General features: G+C 39.2%; 4 protein-coding genes across 4 annotated transcripts; 3 read left to right on the top strand and 1 right to left on the bottom strand.

Moving 5' to 3' along the window:
* The first annotated feature begins 798 nt into the window (after nt 1-798).
* On the top strand, nt 799-1,468 carry LOC134003330 (DELTA-sagatoxin-Srs1a-like). The gene is made up of 2 exons (XM_062442492.1): nt 799-902; nt 1,039-1,468. Exons 1-2 carry the CDS (start codon nt 799-801, stop codon nt 1,466-1,468), a joined length of 534 nt encoding a protein of 177 aa, XP_062298476.1.
* A 327-nt stretch (nt 1,469-1,795) lies between these two features.
* On the top strand, nt 1,796-3,970 carry LOC134003335 (DELTA-actitoxin-Afr1a-like). The gene is made up of 2 exons (XM_062442497.1): nt 1,796-2,455; nt 2,643-3,970. The coding sequence occupies exons 1-2, from the start codon at nt 2,352-2,354 to the stop codon at nt 3,091-3,093; spliced, it is 555 nt and encodes a 184-aa protein (XP_062298481.1). The 5' UTR covers nt 1,796-2,351; the 3' UTR covers nt 3,094-3,970.
* A 299-nt stretch (nt 3,971-4,269) lies between these two features.
* On the bottom strand, nt 4,270-8,250 carry LOC134003322 (endonuclease domain-containing 1 protein-like). The gene is made up of 2 exons (XM_062442484.1): nt 7,915-8,250; nt 4,270-5,816 (listed from the first exon to the last, which is right to left on the bottom strand). The coding sequence occupies exons 1-2, from the start codon at nt 8,188-8,190 to the stop codon at nt 5,199-5,201; spliced, it is 894 nt and encodes a 297-aa protein (XP_062298468.1). The 5' UTR covers nt 8,191-8,250; the 3' UTR covers nt 4,270-5,198.
* A 1,330-nt stretch (nt 8,251-9,580) lies between these two features.
* On the top strand, nt 9,581-13,074 carry LOC134003307 (UDP-glucuronosyltransferase 1-2-like). The gene is made up of 2 exons (XM_062442458.1): nt 9,581-9,684; nt 11,273-13,074. The coding sequence occupies exons 1-2, from the start codon at nt 9,682-9,684 to the stop codon at nt 12,884-12,886; spliced, it is 1,617 nt and encodes a 538-aa protein (XP_062298442.1). The 5' UTR covers nt 9,581-9,681; the 3' UTR covers nt 12,887-13,074.
* The last annotated feature ends 7,305 nt before the right edge of the window (nt 13,075-20,379 follow it).

Genomic DNA, 20,379 nt, shown 5'->3' with positions numbered 1-20,379 from the left:
GACTGTTCGATGGGTGTGGTTGCTTTTCTTGACTTTTCCAATCTTACCAGACATTCAGGTGTCTCATACAATAAGCCACTGTGGGTGATCAGAGTACTTTTCCATCTTCTGTCAAAGTGACCATCAAGATAGATATCACATTTTTACATCACATTTAACAATATTTATGCATCTCAGTCAATTTCACTGAAACAGTCAAATAACAATGAAAACTATGAAATGATGTCTTCCTGCAGGCGACTTCTTAAAACAGAGCACTGACACACCTACTGTGACTCCTGAATGAGGTGTGACTGTGTTTCTCTGGGAGGGCGTAACTTCACATTTGTCTCCAAACCAAACTCCGAGCTGTTTTCAGAGACTCTCTGCCTTCCTGTGTGTGTGTCACATAAAGCAAAGTAAGTGCATTTACTTTGAATATAGCTAGAATCGCTTTGAACACATGTCTAATCATTTTATAGAGGATAATTGTGTGTGATAACTGACAGTACAGATGTTTTTAGAGATTAAATAATGAGCTGCAGTTGTGTAATGATGTAATGGTTGGTGTCCTGGATGCATCGTACTTCATCCTTGTGATATAGTGTGTCTCAAGGTTGTCTGCATGCTTTTAACATCATGTCCACCTTTTGGTAAGATGGGTAATGATTCTACCTGATGCTATTTAATGCAGAACTTTCATGGCAGTTTCTACTGAAACCAGACAAATCAAATCTGCTTTAATGACGACAGACTTTAATCAATTTCTGTTGTCCACAGCTCCTTTCTTTCCCTCCGTCACTTCCAGCTGCCATCAAAATGCCTGAGACTGCAGAGTCCCATTCTGTCACCCTCACTACCAACCGCAACTGCACCGTAGAGATCACTAATGTCAGCTCTAACTACTGTCTCGTCAACCCAAAGTAAGAGTTAGACAATGTCGGCTTTGCTTGAATGATCTATTGATATTCTAGTTTGTGTCTGAACCAATAAAAATAGTCATCAAAATGTCTTAAAAGTGCTTGAATCCATTAATGCATTCTCTCCTCTTCCATCCAGGGTCTACATGGAAAGTGGCTTCTGCTACAACCCTCCACAGCCCACTGTGCGCACCACCAAGACTGAGGTGTGCTCCTTCATTAAGGACGACAACACAGCATCAGGTGCTGTGGGTGTCATGACCTACGAGTTGTTTGATATGCGCAGTCGCCACTGCAACGAGCTGATAGCTGTCATGTTCTCTGTGCCGTTCGACTATAACTTCTACAAGAACTGGCTGGGGGTGGGCATCTTTGAGCACACAAGAGCCTGCGACAAGAAGCTGTATAACCTGATGTACAATGATAAGGATTTTACCAACTTTGCTCGTCACGAGGCCAATGGTGCAGGTGTGGTGTACCAGGGGAGGGCGGTGGACGTGAGGGCCTGCATGTCTGATGAGGGCAAGGCTATTATCAAACTGGAGCTGTATGACAGGATGGGGAGATGAGTGTGTGACCTGAGTGACAATAAAATTGTGTGCATTGTTGTTGTAAGAACACAGTTGATGCAAACCTACAAATGTCCTTCATGTCATGTATGGATGCTTTAAACAAATAAAAAACAATATAATTGATTTCTTGTCTTTGACTTTTTTTTGTATTATCTTTAATTTGAGCAGAAACACATTTACACAATTACACAATAATCATGACAATGTGGAACAAAAAGATCTTTTCAGTGAACATAACATGAATAATACTTTCCTTTGGTTAAAATGAATACATCAAACATTATTTTAGTTAGACTGCACAGCATGCTATGCAGAGGTATCGCATACTCCTCTCCACATGTAGATGGCTAAAGCAATGTCACATAGAGGCAAAAGGTGTGGTGCATAAGGAGACAATGAGGTATGAGATCATGTCACCTAAAGCTGAACAAACCAGCTTCAAGTTTGATAAAATAACTTGAAAACAGAAAAACTGTTATTATTGTTGACTACACCCTTTCTTCACACCTTTGTAAAGAGAACATACCTAAGATGAGGACAGGACAAAAAGTTTGAAATATGACCAACAGGGTGTGTGTTGTGGGTGGAGACACGTTTCGGTGGAATTTAGGTGTCACACATTCCCTGACAAGAGTGTCTCAAATCAGGCATTGCCCGAGCGAGCAACACATCTGTGATCAGCAACAGGTAAGCCAGTTTGTTCCTGTGCTCTCTTTGGATTTTACTCTGTGACTCAACTGACATAAAACTGTGCATCTTTGATTATTATAGGCACTATCTGTTAACAGCATACTGAACTGCTCCACTACATTGTGATACAGATCTACAGTTTACACTTCTTTACACTTCTTGTGCTGTCACAGCCTTTACGAGCAACAACATGAGTGAATCAGCAGAGGCTTTGGCAGCTAACCAAACAAGCCGAAGAAATGTCACCATCGAGATCACCAACCTCACCAATAACTACTGCCTGATTGACCCCAAGTAAGTGCAACACTTAAATGACAAGACCCAACAGTGGATGGCTGAATGAGTGCATGTTTTTAAATTCCTTGGCATGGTCAGAGAAGTTTTTAAAAAGGTGCAGCTTAACTTAATCTTTTTTTTTTTTTGCTCTTACTTTCATTCTTATGTCTTTTTTTTTTTTTTTTTTTTTTTTTTTAAATAAAAGGGTTTTCTTGGAGAGTGGATGCTGCCATAGTCCACCCCAGCCCACCGTGCGCCCACTGAAAACCGAGGTGTGCAACTTCAGCAAGACCAGCGCCAAAGCATGCGGCACAGTTGGCGTTATGACCTACGACCTCTTTGAGAGGACAAGCAACTCCGCTAAAGAGACAGTAGCAATAATGTTCTCTGTGCCCTACGACTATAACATGTACAAGAACTGGTTTGCCGTGGGGATCTATGAGAAGGGCAAAGAGTGCAATGAGAGTCTATACAAAGAGATGTATTACAACAAAGAGCAGAAGGGTTTCATTCGAGAGGAGTGCCATGGCAGCGGGATCACGTTTGAGGGCAAGCAGCTTGACATCAAGGCCACCATGTCCCCGATGGGCAGGGCCATTATGAAGGTGGAGCTGTGGGACAAGCTTTTTGCCCCCATGACACAACGCCCTTACTGAGCTGTTAATAGCAGATTCATCTTTGTCAACATAATCCTGTTTAACACACCGGTGTGTAGTGTTGATATGTTTCTCTCTCTGTACACTTGTGCCTTTGTGTCATCTGTTCATTGAATAAATCCTTAACAAGTGTGATATGACAAAGTGTGTCTTAGTGATCATTACAACAAATAAATGTCTTGGCAAAGCTTCAGAACAGCCGAGATCAACTCATGGATCAAGGTAATGTTTGTCTAAATGAATCGACTGCAATTTATTAACTTCTATTCTTGATTTCAACCACAAATATAGGTTTTATTCACTTTCTAGTTGTTCATACTCCACAACCAGCTCCTTATGCAAATTATTGACTTTTATTCTTGATTTGAACCATAAATATATTTTCTACTCACTTTCTACTTGTTTACACTCCACAACCAGTACCTTATGCAAATTATCGCAATAGAAAATAAACTTAAGTGAGGTTTCTGTTTTTTATATGAATCTAAATAAAGATCATTGACATTAACTAGTGAATCATAAGATAAAAGAAATTCTTATAAAAGATATTACAAGACAGTGAGGTCTGGCGTTTCTCTGAAGAAGCAACAAGGACACCACCTAGTGGTCAAAAGTATTTGGTGCATGTATGGCTGGAAATCTGCAGCTGATCGATTTTCAAACAATGACAGTATATTATAAAATGAGAACCATTATATCTATATTCTTACAAGGCAAATTTCGAGACTAACACGATTAACTCTACTCAAACATCCATTTCTTCTCTATATGTGTGGATTCATAGATCCTTTTTCTGTGTGTGATTAAGCTGAGACATTTTTCTCTGCACGTCTGTGTTGCTTCTCCACAGTGCTGTCTGTTCTAGGTCAACTGTAGTTTCTCCTCTTTAGAAAAAACCCCTGCATCAGTCATTTCTTTAAACATTTAAAGGAATAGTTTAACATTTTGGAAATCAAACAAATGCATTTGTTGCCAAAACATAGATAAGATGATCAATAGCACCCTTATACCTGTACGTTAAATATGACGCTACAGTTAACATCGTAGCACCACAACTCCTCATTTTTACACTTACTTGGGGTTTTTGTACAGATTTGACAGACAAGATACTACATTTTAGTAAGTGAGCTTTTGCATAGGCTAGCTGTTTCCCTCTGTTTTTTCTTCTTGCTCAACCATCTTATTTACATACAAAGATGAAATATAACTCTCCCCAAAATGTCAAACTATTCCTTTTAAGCCAGCTATACATGACATGAACATACAGTGACCATGTTCATTGTGACTGTTGCTGTCAGGTGCAAAGTAAAGTAGGAAGAAAAGGTTTGTGTGGAAAGCTGTGGCAACAAAATGCGTGACTTTGACAAAGGAGGCCACAGTTTACATTCGATCTCCTACCCAGAGTTAGGAAAGAATAATCTCATGCCTTGATCAATGAAGTCAGTTATGTTAAATTCACAACAACAATAAGCGTATGTGCTGAATCTTTTGCTTTCTTTTACCACTGGAGTACCGCCTTTTTTCAAACTTCGTTTTGAGGAAACACATTGTTGAACTTTTTTTGAAGACAGAACTTCCAACAGGAAGTTAGCACAGTAGAAGTGCACCTGTTTCCTCTGATGAGGTCATTGTCTGTTCTTTTAATCACAACCACAATCTTTCTCAGTCTTAACAGGGACATATCGTGCACTTATCCAGGCCTATATTTTCATTCTGGGGCTCTACTGGAATATCTTTGCTTTACAATTAAAAAAAAAAAACTCCTTATTTATCTTATTCTGGCCTTTTCTGCACATCCTCAGTTCAGCCTCTGTCTTAAACAGTCCTGTGGATTTATTACCCCCTCCAAATTTTTCTTTACTCAAAATGTCAACTTCTCGTATACATCTGTACATGTTAGAGCCGAAAACTGCTTGTGCCTGTGTTTTGTAAAGCACAGACGAGCAATGTTGTTGTTTGGAAGGCAATTAGAAATTACGTTTATTTTGTTGTTTGGTTTAATTTTGAGACTTACTGAAAAGCTACATCGTACTTTTATTTAGACTGAATCAAATGAAATTAGCATTAACACCATTTAACAACTGTGACAAAACACGTGTGAAGGATCAGTCCGATGAGCACTGCTCATAAAAAACACTGACAACAGTGTTGAACCTGTCCTTCAGATACATCTCAAGTGTTGCCAGTGGCATTTTCCTCACATCATATCCCCTAAACTGTTTCTTCGCGGCCTGGCTAACAGGCACAATCTCCTCAGTGCTGTTGCGGTCGTTGCGGCCGATTGCTGCATATGTGGGAAAGGCATCCTTCAGTCGTTCTGGAAGACTGTTGTTGTAGTTTGGGCAGCAGTAAGCTGACCAAAGGTACTCAGGCACAGCCACACGATGATTTTTGAGCCAGTGATCGTCTTCCTTGTAAGGGATGATGCCGGTCACTATGTAAGCCTTTCCAAGACAATAGTCCTCTAAGGTTTTGTTGACATACTGCTCCAGGTTTTCCCAAGGCCCGTCATTAGACCCTGCCTTCTGAGGAACCACATTTGTGAGGGTGAAGGTGGAATAGCGGTCCTCACGGGTGTGATGGTGAAGACTGGGGTTCAAGTGGCCACGAGAGAAGGTAGAATTAATGTAGTCTGGGTCCACCGCCTGGCTTTCTACCACGTTCTGGTCCAGAGGGCCCGGAGGGAAGGGGATCATGTTGCCATCAGCTCCTGGGTAAGTTAACTGTTCATTGGAGGGTGGAAGAAAACAGTGATCCAGTTTTAAAGTTGATTACGTGTTTTACAGACTTAGTGCTTCATTATTTAATCAAGAATCAAGAATAACTTGCTGCTTAAGAGTGTCACATGCTAACGTCACAATGCTAGTGCTAACACACTGATGTGTAAAACATTAAGAAAGTTCACCATCTTAGTTGTTAGCATGTTAACATTTGCTAATTTGCACTTAACATAAAGTACAGCATTACATGAAAAGTCAGTTACCGAAGTCATTTTTACATTACTTGGAAATCATAAATGTCTGTACAAAGCTGTGTGCTGCATCTGGAAGATATTGAGCTATTATGCTGGATAAGCGATCACTTTGTCTCGACGAAAAGATTGGAGCTTCCCAAAGGGCCATGCACAATTCTAGGTCTATATTTATATTTTACATATGTTATTTATCTTATACTATATTTATGCAGCCCCACAGTCTAACCTGAGGGGTTAGACTGAGGGGTTAGACTGAAACAGGTCATTTCAGCTCCTGTCTCTTTAAGGGCCCCCTCTCAATGAACCCCTCTATCCTGATTAGTTGGCTTCAGGAAGCTGTGTCACGGCCAACTTCCGACCAGGAGGCGCCATAAACAAACCATGAAACAAAGGCAGTCGGATGGTTTCACTACTTTTTCTTGATCTTGTTCAAATACATCCACAGATGTTTCAGCCAGATTCTGATCTGAAATATGAGAGTGGACAACACAAACAACCTGTGGAAAAACCTTTGCAAGAACCTTAACAACCAACGCTAGGGAATGGATGGCCCTTTGTGGACATGTGTGAAGTAGAAAAAACAAAGCATTCAGACCAGGTTGAAGCCCTGGCTCTTGACTTGCTGGGAGCATTTCTACATGTATATTCAACCTCAGGCTTTTTAACTTTGACCATTTGGAACATAGATATCCACCATCGTACAACAGAGTCTCACGGCAGTTTGTGAAACAGCCACAAAATGTAATATATAGATATATGTTTAGCCATCTAACCAACCCGCCACCTCTAAACATGGAAATATGTACCTTATATAGACATCATAGATGGTGTCTGTCACTCAAACATAGTGTAGGCACGAAATATACAGGTATTTCCAATTCAAATGCATTAGTTTGAAAGTCATGTTGACTTACAAAAAAAAGTCCATGTACATGAATCAAATGATTAAATGTTGTGACTATTTCATGAACTGCTGTGGGACTGGATTGCATCACAAATGTATAAAAAAAATAACTAAAAACCAGAAAATCCAAAATATGTCCCCTTTAATGAGAATGTATCCATTAAGTGTTGAGACATTTCAGTCCAGGCACAGCTAGCATAAAATCTCAACCCTCTATAACATTTTAACTATGCACCAATGAAGTGGAATTTCTTTATTTATTTTTCCCCACATGTATTTATTTATCTAACATATTAACTGTCAGGGATATCATTCTAGTGGAAACGAAATTAATCTATTTTATTATAATGAATGAATGAATTATTTTGATAAAAACTATCAACACATTTTTCAAAACTATTCAATGTATGACATGATTAAAACCCCTTATTCCCAGACACAAACCCCTTCCAGCACAGACTACAACCTTATAGAGGCTGTTGTAGCAGCTTATTAATGCTCATGGGTTTAACAATCATATATGGGTGTAATTTGTCATTGTCCTAATGCATTTGTGTGTGTAGTGTGACAGGCTGCTGGCTAAATATAAAAGCATTGTTTGCACTATATAGTGCTGACACACCATATATACACAAGACACTTTTCCTGTACTGGGGCTCATTTCCTCATTTTCTTGTTATTTACTGAAAGCACCACTGATGTGCTTACCACAGTGTGACATGTTACAAAACGAATGCTATTCTCAGCGTCTGCAAAAACAGTCCAATTAAATACTTTTTTGGAGGGTAATTTATTTTTTCTCAAAAAATACACAGTGAAACAATTCAGTGAAGTTAGACCTCCCACTTTTAAACTAAAACTCATTTTATGTGAGGCTGACTTTAAATAAAGTAATGTTTCACAATTATCATTCAGACTACATAACATTTTTAAATATCCTCACCTGTGGCTCAAACTTCCATGATGCTTTAGGCCTCTTTCCTTCTGGTGCACCATACACATAAGCTGAGAACCACGGAGAGCGGCGTGGTCGACTGTACAACGTGGCAAAGCGATACTGGTTGAAATAACGCTGGCAGATTGGGGTCCCTGCCAAACCTTTAGGAGGCCAAGACCTGTAGAAGAACTGCAGACATGAAGTGAAATCCCCAACATCAGCTGCACACAGACACCATCCTGCAGTAAATGCCAAAAGAGCCACAGCATAGAAATGTGACATTTTGATAAGTGACTATAAGTGGTGAAATCCAGCAGTCGAGTGTCATTCCTCCAGACTCAAACTGAGTGAACTCCAGTGGTGCATGAATCAATTGATAATGGTTCCCTTTTCATTAACACAAGTCTTTTTTGTAAAAGCAGAAGCAGTTTCGACATTTTTTTCAGCAGGGCGTCAATTTACAGGAAACAAATGCACTAAATATACTTGCTATTACGGTCATTCTTCAGTAACTTTCAATTCAAACCGGACTATGTCACTTTCCAAACACTAATTTAACAACTCTTACACATAACTGCAGCCATTAGTCATTCATGTGAATTGCAACTATTTTGATAATTAATGCTTCACATCAAAAGGACATAAAAAGAACATAAAAACATTAATGTAATATAAGATAGGAAATAAAACGCTCTTGATAACAAAAAATAGAAATAAGATCAAATACAATGAGAATGCAAGACAGAATATGTGCTTCAGTGAGGTAATTTGAGACTTAAGTGACCTAGAACTCAAAGTGTTTCTCCTTGTTTACACAATCCATAAATCATATCCGATGCCATAAGCAAACAGAACTTCTCATTCCCAACAAACACATACACACCTTTGGTCTTGATTAACTGAAATAAGCCTCTTTCAGCTTAACCCAGAATGTCTTTCCAACCACACTGTGGGTCTTATCTGTATTGGGTGCAACCTGGAGCGGCCCTGGAAAAACATCCACGTGCTGCTGTGGGTGTTAAAAACACAAACTAATTTTTACCTTTTGCCCCAATGTAACAACCACTGTAACATGAGATGAAGGGGAAAAAACTAATTTGATAATAATAATGATAAGAATAAAATTGAATAAAAACAAGAATAAAACCCACTGACACATAAAATAGAGTGCATCTTGAATGATAACAATAGTAAAATAGTAAAAATAGAAAAAGGTAAAATAAAGTAGTTAAAACATAGAATAAATAGAGTGTATATAATCAGGTAAAATTCTACATTTTAGAGAAGTGCAGTAGTGCATAGTGTGGAAAGCTAGTTAAAGGTTAAAGAGAAGTGACCAAACCAATGAATAAATGCAAGTTTAAACTTAGTGTGAGTGAAAATATCTAGCTTTTTCTCGACTTCTTGACACGGCAGGCCACATTTTCTCTGTCTTTATGATGATACAGAAAAGTTAAACTTTTGGGAAAATATAGTGTTACTGCAATGTTTGTGCATGTCCCTCTGCATTCCTGTGTGTATGCAGTAAAGAGAGAGGGGCTTGGCTCTGTAGGAAAATAGTTTTCACTCTCCTCCCCCTCAAACCACTCGTACTCATACGTTCATCTGAAGTCCGTTTGCTATCCCATGTTCCACTCTCCCTCCCCCACTACCCTTTCTTTCTTATGTAACACAATAATCGGGTTGGGAGTATGAGTCCTCTTGCCTGCTAAAGCTGCACTTCACTTCTCCAGAGAGAGCTCAAAGTGCATTTCTCAGCTGTTTCTAGGATTTATGGTGAGTTAAAACACTTTTCCTTTTTCTACAGTACATAAACCAACTCAGTTAGATTCTATTACTCTAAATAACTTATTGTAATACTTGCAAGTAGCTCGTTTGCAGGCATGACAACATGGTGTTCTTGACAATAAACATGCAGGGGGGAAAGTAGGCGCTTGAGGGCATGTTCTTCTGCTGTGTGTTCGCTCTGCTCAATGCAGCAGATACGATTAGAGACCATAGTTACACCAGGCTTTAGTAAGTACATGCATTCCTGCGGACTTTCATTTGTTAAAGTAACATTTCAGGGTTTGTTTTGAGAGGAGGCTCTCTGGGTATTCATCTGTAAATCCTAACCACAGGTCTGAAATTTGCAGATGAAAGTAGGTTTCGAAGAATTTCTGCAGAATGTGAAAAACTGTTGTTTTGTTTTAAATTGAAGTCCTTGTTTGTTGTGTTTCTTTATCACATCAAATTATTAAATCTGATTTTGAAACCTACTGTGGTGGTCATGCTGGAAAAATCCACACAGGCCTGTAGCCAAGATTCTAGAAATTCAGAGGTCATGGCTCAAAGTCCCCCATCAAAACAACGCCCCATGGTCAGGCATAAAAAGCTCTGTAAAATGTAAAAAATATTTTGATTTCTTTTTTTAACATTTAATGAATTCATTTAATTCCTCAAATACATTTAGTGTGAATATGTTTTTCTCCTCACAAATATCTAAATCCTTCTCTTGTCTCTTATCAGCCTGAAGCTTATGGGTGTGTTTGTGTTGTGCACTTAAATAACTTTCGGCTCTGATTGCTGGGCAATTGCTTCCTCACATAATAGTTAATTTCCCAAGAGAGGTGTTTCCAAGCACTGTTTTTCTTATTCAAATTAGGTTCACTCATTAAAGTGCTATTGTTGAGATTGGGAATCTGTTTCCATCCCTTAAGTTTGAAGTACTTTTATGCAGTTGAATGTGCTGTGAATGAAAATGAGCCTCCCATGTGTCAGAGAACATTTTTCATTATAGGTGAACTCAACCAAAGTGTGTTTCCAGGTATTGGGGAGTATTACTGCATATGTGTAAAAAAAAAAAGTTGCAGCAACAGCAACAGCTCCAGGCAACATTAGCCACTACAAACATAACACACCCAAATTCATATGGACAAATAATCAAGTGAAGTTGAATTGTAGGTAATGTAGGTGCCAGGTTTTGACAAAAAAGAGTGCATTGATCTAATTCCACGACAAATATTGGACCTCAGTGCCCTCATACCTACAGCTTTAGGTTCAACTCAGTATTTGTTGTGGCAGGTTGTGATTCCTATCAGGTTGAATAACTTTGCCAGTAGGAGGGAACTTAATAGAAATAATTAACATCAACCATGAAGTAAGGCCTCATAATAATTACTGAAAACTCTCCTGTCAGTGCCCATGACCAAGGTACTGATATAGAGTCTACAGTTGGTCCCCGGACGCTGCATAGTGGCTGCCCACTGTTCCTCGTACTTAGGATAGGCTAAATGCAGAGACTGAATTTCACTGTGTCAAATTAAGTACCTTTACCTTTATCTTACCTTTTAACTAACTACTGTATGTATTGTTCTTTCCTCAGAGTTTACCCATGGGGAACATCTCAGGAATTTCTCTTCTGCTTCTGGTGGTGAGTGTGTTCCTCTTGGCAAGTCCTGGCGTCCAGGGTGGAAAGATCCTGGTGTTTCCTGTGGATGGCAGCCACTGGGTCAATATGAACCTGCTGATCCAGAACCTCCATGCCAGAGGTCATGAGGTCACTGTGGTCCGCTCAGCCACTAGCTGGTACATCAAAGAAAAGGCGCCACATTATCACTCCATCACTGTCACCCTACCAGAGGCCATCAGCATAGAGGACGAGGACTTCTTTGTCAAATTCCTGGAGAAGATGCTGGCGATCCAAAAAGAGGGGGCATCTTTTGTGGCCTTTGTGCAATTCTACTGGGAAATGCTTCCTGCACTGTCAAAAATGCACCAACAATCCAGCATGTTGGCGGTAGAAATGTTTGAGAACAAGACTCTAATGCAGAGTCTTCGTGATTCTCAGTTTGACGTGGCTCTTTTGGACCCTGGATTGCCTGTGGGGGTTTTGGTGGCCCATGAACTTCAGCTGCCAACTGTTTATAATGTGAGATGGATCACCAGTGGAGAAGCCCATTTTGTGGCAGCTCCATCTCCAATATCTTATGTTCCAACTTCTGGAAATGCTGCGACTGATAAAATGACCTATTTGCAAAGGGTTAACAACATAATCCACTATCTTTTGAACGTGTGCTTTGATAGATGTGTTGTTTGCCCTCTCTATGATAAACTGGTGGAAAGGTACTTTGGTCCAGGTGTGGACTTTTATCACCTCCTACAAGGAGCAGACATTTGGCTGATGAGGGTGGACTTTGTCTTTGAATTCCCCAGGCCCACTATGCCGAACATTGTCTACATTGGTGGATTTCAGTGTAAGCCCTCTGAACCTTTATCATCAGAGCTGGAGGAGTTTGTCCAAAGTTCAGGAGAGCATGGATGCATCCTAATGTCTTTAGGTACACTGGTGAAAGGCCTACCTGTAGACATTACTTCAGAAATCGCTGCTGCGTTTGCCCAAATTCCCCAAAAGGTCATATGGAGACATGTAGGCGAGCGCCCTGACAATGTGGGGAACAACACCCTACTTGTGAAGTGGATGCCCCAGAATGATCTTTTGGGTCACCCAAAGATCAAAGCTTTTGTGGCTCATGGTGGCACTAACGGGATCTATGAGTCAATTTACCATGGAGTGCCAATAATTGGCATTCCCCTTCTGTTTGACCAGTTTGAGAATATTTTGAGAGTGGAAGCACGGGGAGCTGCTAAATCGGTGGATGCAACAAAACTCACCCGCCAGAACTTTCTGGAAACAATACAAGAAGTTCTTCACAATCCATCATACAGAGCTAACATGAAGCGCCTCTCTGCTCTTCATCGGGATAAGCCAATGCATCCTTTGGACACTGCCCTCTTCTGGATTGAGTTTGTTATGAGGCACAAAGGAGCTTCACATTTATGCACTGAGTCTTATAAGATGTCATGGTATGCTTATCATTCTGTGGATGTTATATGCTTTTTGTTAGCAGTCATGTTGATGCTGACAGCCATCGTAGTGGGATCAATACGGTTTGTGTGCTTTCGACTGTGCAGGAGGAGTAAAACAAAGCAGGAGTAGTTACTGGCTCGTCTCAAAAGATAAGGCAGGTTATATTCTTATGTGTATTTTTTCTGATTGTCAACAAATACGATGAACAGATCTATAAATCTTCAGTCTTACTTACAAGTATTGTGTGTGTATCCCAAACCTGGTATATCTTATTCTTCTGTGCCATAAACATCAATTGGTGTCCAAAAAAAATCAAAGTCTATAAAAAACGAATGAATGAACCACACCGCTGCAGTGGGTGATATGCTCCTTCATTACCATGAACACTTGACCCACACTACCTGCTACCAGAAATACTCACTTGAGCACCAAATGTATCCCCAACAAATGCACTATTTCCTCCTGTTTGAGTAAAATTAGCTAAAAACTACAGGGCCCAGATGTTTTAGAAAAAAATACAGAGCCTTTAAAAAACACGAAACTATATATTTGTGACCTTTTTAAACATTTACGTCTACAGTAGGAAACATTGGGCCTGGGCCTGTGTGCCACAGTCAGGGTAGGGTCATCATAAAGTACTGACAGATGGACTTATACATTGTTGGTTTTGATATTTTCATGGGATTTGTTGACAGTAGGAAAAAATATAGAATAATACTGGCCTTATCCTACAACTGATGCATCTTAATGCACATCCACAAAAAACTGTACAGCTTCTCAGTATCAGAAATCTTAAGGTGCAAATAAATAAACACAAGTGGATAATCTAATTTCTGTTCTCAGCAAACAGCCAATTTTTAGCTGTTCAAAAAGTATTTAAATATAAATTCTGTGCAGATCTGGCACTAGAATATACCTTATGGTGCTATTGGATCATCTTCAGTGATGAGCCTAGGGTCAGACGGGTGTTTTGGGTCTTTAATCATCAGACAGCCTCAAGAATGTTCTTGATGGCTCCTCTGCGCTGCAGTCCTTTTACACCACAGAGTTTGAGATTTCGCTGTAATGAATGGCCAGCAAAGCCCTGGCACACAACTTCAACTGGCTCACAGTGGGCTCCAGCACTCTGTGACAAGATCTGTATATTTATCCCCTTTGCACTTCTTGGCCTCTTCAGTCTGGTCTTCCCAGGGAAAGTAAATTCCAGCAGGACCACTTGCTTCGTAGACGATGATGTTAACATAATGTCTGGGCATATCTGCAGTGTTTTTCAGGGAACTCTAGCTGGTAGCTAGACTGCCAGCTCTAAGTTGACTTGGAGCTGCCAGACACGTGTGGTGGAAAGAAGTAATTTTCTGAAGTTTAACATATGTGCCTTATTTAATTTAGAGTTATATTTCTTAATATAAGAATCAACATGTCAACCATTCAATGAATATAGCTTTTCAAATGTATAATGAATGTAAATAAATCAGTAAGAAATTCACAAATATCGTTATTTCCCGCGACAGAGAAATTAAATGTAGTACTTGATTTAATAATGTTAAAACTCAGATTAATTGGCGACACTCACATATATATATATTTCCACTGGTGGAAAGTAACTAAGCACATTCACTCAGGTGCAGGTACAGAACGCAGTGTGTGGTCGGGGTCATATAGAGATTTTTCCCTCTAAAATTCTTAAATAAGGGGTTTAATTTTGATTTAAATAAATTTTAAAATTATTTAATATTTTGCCAAAAATCAATGATCAGAGTCCAAAAACTGAAAACACATTTGTGTATCAGAACTTTGTTTTTGTTCTTCCTTCCTCTCCCATTAATCATCTCATGACCCCTCAGATTTATCTGGTGACCCTTTGGAGGGGCCCGACCCCTAGGTTGGGAACCACTGGACTAAACTAGCTAACTGTATAAAGCAGCTACAACAGTAACATGCTGCTCTAACACTGATGCTTCAGTATTAATACTCTAATGATGTCATATATAATAATATATCAGTCAGAGGGACCAAAACACTACTTTTACTGTAATACTTTAATAACATTAAGCTCATAGTACTTACAGTATGTACTTTTACTGTAATACGTTAATTACATTAAGCTCATAGTACTTATGTACTTTTACTGTAATACTTGAATTACATGTAGTAGGACTTTTCATGCAGAACTTTTACTTGGAATGGAGTATTTTTACATAGCTGTATTGGAAGTTTTACTCAAGTGAAGGGTCTGAATACATCTTCCACCATTTTATATATCTTTAATTTCCAACAGTGTATGTAAAAATTACACCTCAAAATTATTTATTGGCATATTTACAACATGAAATGGGAAATAAAAATGTTCTTGGGACAGTCTAAACATTCTTTTCACAGATCCATCTATAAGGTATCTTACAGGAGCCATCCATCCAGGACTTTAGTGCGTTTTCACTTGTATCGATGTGTCCGCAGTCTTCTCCCAGAGGGTCATCCAGCTTCCAGTCATCAGGCTCGCTCTCCATTCCTGGTCTGCTCAGCCAGTATCTGGAGAGAGAGTTGGAACAGCTGTGTTATTTAATCTCCACACTGTCTCATAAGACACCATTTGTTCTTTGGTTGAACTGTTACACGTGTGATGCAGAATACTATGTCTTTACTTTAATGTGACTTTTCAAACAACTTTAGTTGGATATCACAAAATTGACAAGTAATTAATATTCATTGTACTGCGAAAAGTTGGTTGAATTCAAATAAAATCATTCTCCAAACTGTAGCACATTAATTAAATGGTTGCTGTGGTTTGATCAGTGTTTATGCTCATTTTGTTTGGTTTTACAACAGCGTCTCGTAGGAGATTTCAAATCCATGGTAGTCTTCTCCTAATTGACTGAAAGGTTGAAATCATCACCCCACAGATGACTCAACACTGAAAAAGTGAATATTGTTAAGTATCAAAATAGTGTCTAGTTAATTTTTCCACTACTTAATTTTGAGTTTGTCTTATTAGTTTATAAGTATTAGTTTGCTTACTTTGTTAAACTAGTTAACTGTTTTTTTGGCCACTTGGGGGCAGCAGAAACAAGTTGTGAACACAACAATGACAAACACTCATCGGTCACTTTATTTCGAACACCTGTGCAATCTAATGCAATCCAATACAACAGCTCTGCCATAAATTCTACTTTTACAATGCTTAGACATTTTCAGTTTTTGTTGACATTGTCAAAAAGGTGATAATTATTCTACTTTATGTTTATTATTGAGGTTGTGGTTACCGCTCATAAAATGTTAATGTTACCTTATATTTCCTTAGCGATAGCAACAAAACCTTGTATTGTGAAGTTGGTTGCCATTAAAACAGTGAGTCAAATCAAAGCAACCCCCATAAGCATTTCTTCCAGATGTCAACTATCATCACAGTGTCCTTTTGCTGTGACTTACTGTACATCTGAAGTCACTGTGCTGCCGTCCACCCAGTGCCATTCACCCTCCCTCTCTGCATCTGTCATACCGATCCACAGCCTACTGTCCTGCTCCACAGCCAGGCTTGTATCAAAAATAAACGTCTAAAAAGACAAAGACAGATTATTTCAAATCAGAATTTTGAAAATTTGTGCAGCAGTTGTCACGTGTTCTCTTCTTTTTGTCTCTTACCTGTTCTGGCTCACTGTTAATGATGAGCAGGTCACCGTCGTGTGTCTGGCACCAGGCTCTGCTGGAGCTCCAGGAGAGCAGGAGGGAGGAGAAGTAGTAGCATTTAGTCTGAAAGAGTCTCCAGCTGTCCGGACATTTTTTGCAAATCCGCTCTATGGGAAAAGTGATTAAAAATGAGAAAATATTATTTTTGTTAATGAGTTGTCATTTTACTGTAATAATTTCTTAAATCAAATACAGTTTTTAAAAATGTATCTTATCCCACACTGACTGTCATATACTTTATTCTCTGTTTCTTGCTCTAGCATTTTATTGAAGCTATATTGTATATATATACAGTGAGAGCAATATTCAAACCCAAGACATTTTTATGGCTGCATAATGCATTCATCAAATAGAAATATTCTAGATGTTTTGTGCATCAACGAGGCAAACCGCTGCACTGGGTGACACCCTGTCAATCAAATAACTGTAAAGCACTTTGAACTACACAAGTCTGTATGAAAAGTGCTATATAAATACAATTTTGATTGTTTGATTGATCCTTCCTTATTTCCTTCATCACTTTCAACACACTGCTGCAGGAAATACTCACTTGAGCACAAAAAGTATATTAATCTTCAGCTAACAATAGTCCCTGGAATGCACTATTTCCTCATCTTTGTGTAACGTAAATACGTTTCCTAAAACGATCAGCTGTTTTAGGAAATTACTGAGCCTTTTTTAAAATATAAAATGATATATCTGTTATTTGTTTTTAACGATTTACTGTAGTCAGTAGGATCCAATAAGACTGGGACTGACCGCTATAGACAGGATAGGGAAGTCAGGATGTATTGAAATTTAAAAAACAACATATTTAAACTAATTACATTGCCTTAATCTAGAAATTGACTTGTGCTTTATACTACAGGTGTGTGTCTGGGGTTTTTACCTCATCAAAGCTAATCTACAGGCTGAAAACAACCTACCTTTTGTCTTCTGATTAACCACAGGGCAGTACAGGTCTAAAGAGTGGTACACCTCGTTCAGTGAATACATATCCGCCACCATCTGGTCCATCTCCGTTCTCCTGTTTGTCTGCCGCTCTGCTGCCTCCTGCCTCTCTGCTGCCAGCGTCACGTTCAGGTTCTGGTTCTCTTCTTGCAGCTCTGTTATGGTCTCCTGCAGCTGCATGTTGTGTGTTGTTGCCTTCTCACAGTCGTCGCCAAGAAACGCTCCCATCTTCTCAATCAGATTTTGTATTTCTCTTTGAAACTTGTCGTTGATCTCCAGAAGATCTTGATTATTTTCCTTCACTTGAAACAGCTCATCCCTAAGAAGGATGCTTGTCTCGGAGAGTCGATGTTTCTCGTCTTGTAGCTGAGTGTTGGAGCTGACCAGATATTTGATGGTTTGAGACTTGTTGAGCTTCTTGTCCTCCTCCTCAGATGTGTACTGAACCAGCTGGTCATGCTCTTGCGTGAGTTTTACATTCGTAGACGTTAAATTCACAATTTGCTCCATCAGCTGGTTGTTTTCCAAACTCAAAGCAAGATTCATGGACATGAGCTCAGCTGAAGTCCTGTTGAGGAGTTCGGTCTGTTCATTCAGCCAGGCACTGTGCTCTTGTAGGATTTGATTGTCTCCTGTCAGCTCATAGTTTGCTTTAGAAAGAGTGAAGTAGCTGTCACTGATGTTCTGGTAGTCAAAGACGAGGCTTCTCCATTCTGGTTTGCTGTCTGACTCGTTATCTGAAAGATAAAGATGAACAGTCATTACTTTTGTCAAATAAAAAGACAACACAACCCAATTTCAGCACAGATTAGTGGTTATAAACAGACATTTTCATGGATGCATAATTGCATTTCCATTTTAAAAGAACACACATTACTCCCACAGGAATAGTTTAATATGTTCAAACAGTGACATGAGAAGATGGAGGTTAGTGTGGTTAGCTAAGCATAAAACCTGGAGGCAGGGGGGGAACATTTTGCCTCTTAATGTTGAACAACTGGTGACTGGTCATTGGGGGCAGGTGAGACAGAGCCTGACCTGATATCACCTGCTAATATGTATTGTCCTTTGTCTTGTCTATTGAATATATAATCTTCCTAAACGTCACGTTTATTGGTCCTGCTTGCTGCTTCAGACTGGGTTTTCCCAATTTGTGTCTGCAGTAGCCTGATAGTGGCCAGCGTGACTGAACATAAATACATAAACGTAGCTGATGTATTAGCCTTCTACCAGCAGGGGGAGCAAACAGACTACAACACAGTCACAGTGACCATAACTTGTAATGGTCTGCATATGGACATTATGTTCAGGTTAGTATATTCAATTTAGGTCACAAAAAATTGATGGCAAGTGGGGAGAGAGGGCCCTTAGCCCCACTACTGCGTCATTTCAGATTTCACAGTTGATGGTCTAGCTGTCTGATAGATAGCCCATCAACTGTTAAATATGCTGCTGTTTGGTGGAGATGGTAATGTTACTTGGTCGAGGACGGGTTACAAAGATTTGAAACATCTTTCTGAGAAGACTGCAAAACATGAAAGCGGCGGGAGTCAACTGAACAATGCTGAGAAATGGTGCTTAATTGGAAAGGTAAACAAATGGACGGTGCACTGCATACAGGTGGAAAACAGGTGCGTGCAACAACACACACAACAACTCATATGACGAGTCATGAGAACTTTTCCACCTTAAGGAGGATAAAAAAAAACTTTCACTTGCAATATCATGGGACAACAAAGTCTCAACTTATAGGCCATGCTGGTTAATGAAGGCTACAGGACTTCTCTTCAAGTGAGCCATCAGCTTTGGTGAGTAAAAGCCTGTTTTAACAACCTGCCTTTGAGCTGCTGAATAGTGCATTGGTCATATTGTTCTGCAGGATTGTGCAAGATTTCAGCTTTTAGCTCTGTTTTTGCTCTCCACCAACTCCTGAGAGAAATGTCTTTAGCTGCTAAATGCTCCACAATGTTCACTAGCTAACTGTGTCTGTTTGCAGGTTGTGTACAATGTGGATATATTTTTAAAGCACAAATAGAGGTTGCAAATCCAAATCAATTATATTGTTCTTTTCATTTAGTTTTATCTGTCAAATTAACAATTGTAACAACTTGTAGGAGACTTTCTTATAATAACTCGTCATGTTTTTGTGGCTTATGGTTGGAAGTTGGGTTTGAATTGCTCATACAATATGACCCACGTTAATGTTTTATTGTATATCTTTATGTAGTTTTGTAAATCTATGTATGGGTTTGTGTTTGGGGATTTAATGTTTGGAACAGGCCCTGTGAGGTTTCCACAGTGGGGCAGCCGGTCACAGGAAAGGAAAAAAAGAACAATCTGATTGTTTTTTGTTGAGCACAATGTTTTTCACTTCCTATGTTCTATTTTTAACCATTTACCCCCAACCTTTTGAAAATAAATTACAATATAATCAACTCCACTTTGAGCTACAGTCAGTACTTACACAAGACAGAGAGTGCTACACAGGTCACAACCAGCAACAGGCAGAGTGATGAGAGACCGACCAATGGACAAAGATGAGGACAGGTCACTTTTTTTCTGGTACCGAGGTAATCTGAAGCTAAAACAAACAGATATTAACATTATTGTTAGTAGTTGCAGGAGATGATGCTTTTTGATGAAAGCTATATGTCCACACATAAATACAAACTTTTTAGCATCCTTTATTCCATTTAATAGAAAATGCGCCACACAATATAGTTGAGAAGAAGTTAAATAAACAAGCAGTACCAGTTGAATTTTGCTTCTTTTCCTCTTTCTCCTTATTTAAAATATAAACTTCTCAAATATATCTGCACGTCTTTACAAATATGTCAGTGCATGGATAAAACACAGTGACAAAGACTACAGAATGAGCAGCTGTTTGTGGGCATATATGAACAATCTGACATCATCACAAGGAGGACGTAGAGGTAACGTTGAAAACGGTGCTTCAGAGCTGGTTCAAGCCTTGATTTTTGACTCGC

The sequence above is a fragment of the Scomber scombrus genome, chromosome 21, assembly GCF_963691925.1.
Source record: "Scomber scombrus chromosome 21, fScoSco1.1, whole genome shotgun sequence".
In the NCBI taxonomy this organism is placed as follows: domain Eukaryota; kingdom Metazoa; phylum Chordata; class Actinopteri; order Scombriformes; family Scombridae; genus Scomber; species Scomber scombrus.
This window is presented reverse-complemented; position numbering and strand designations above follow the sequence as displayed.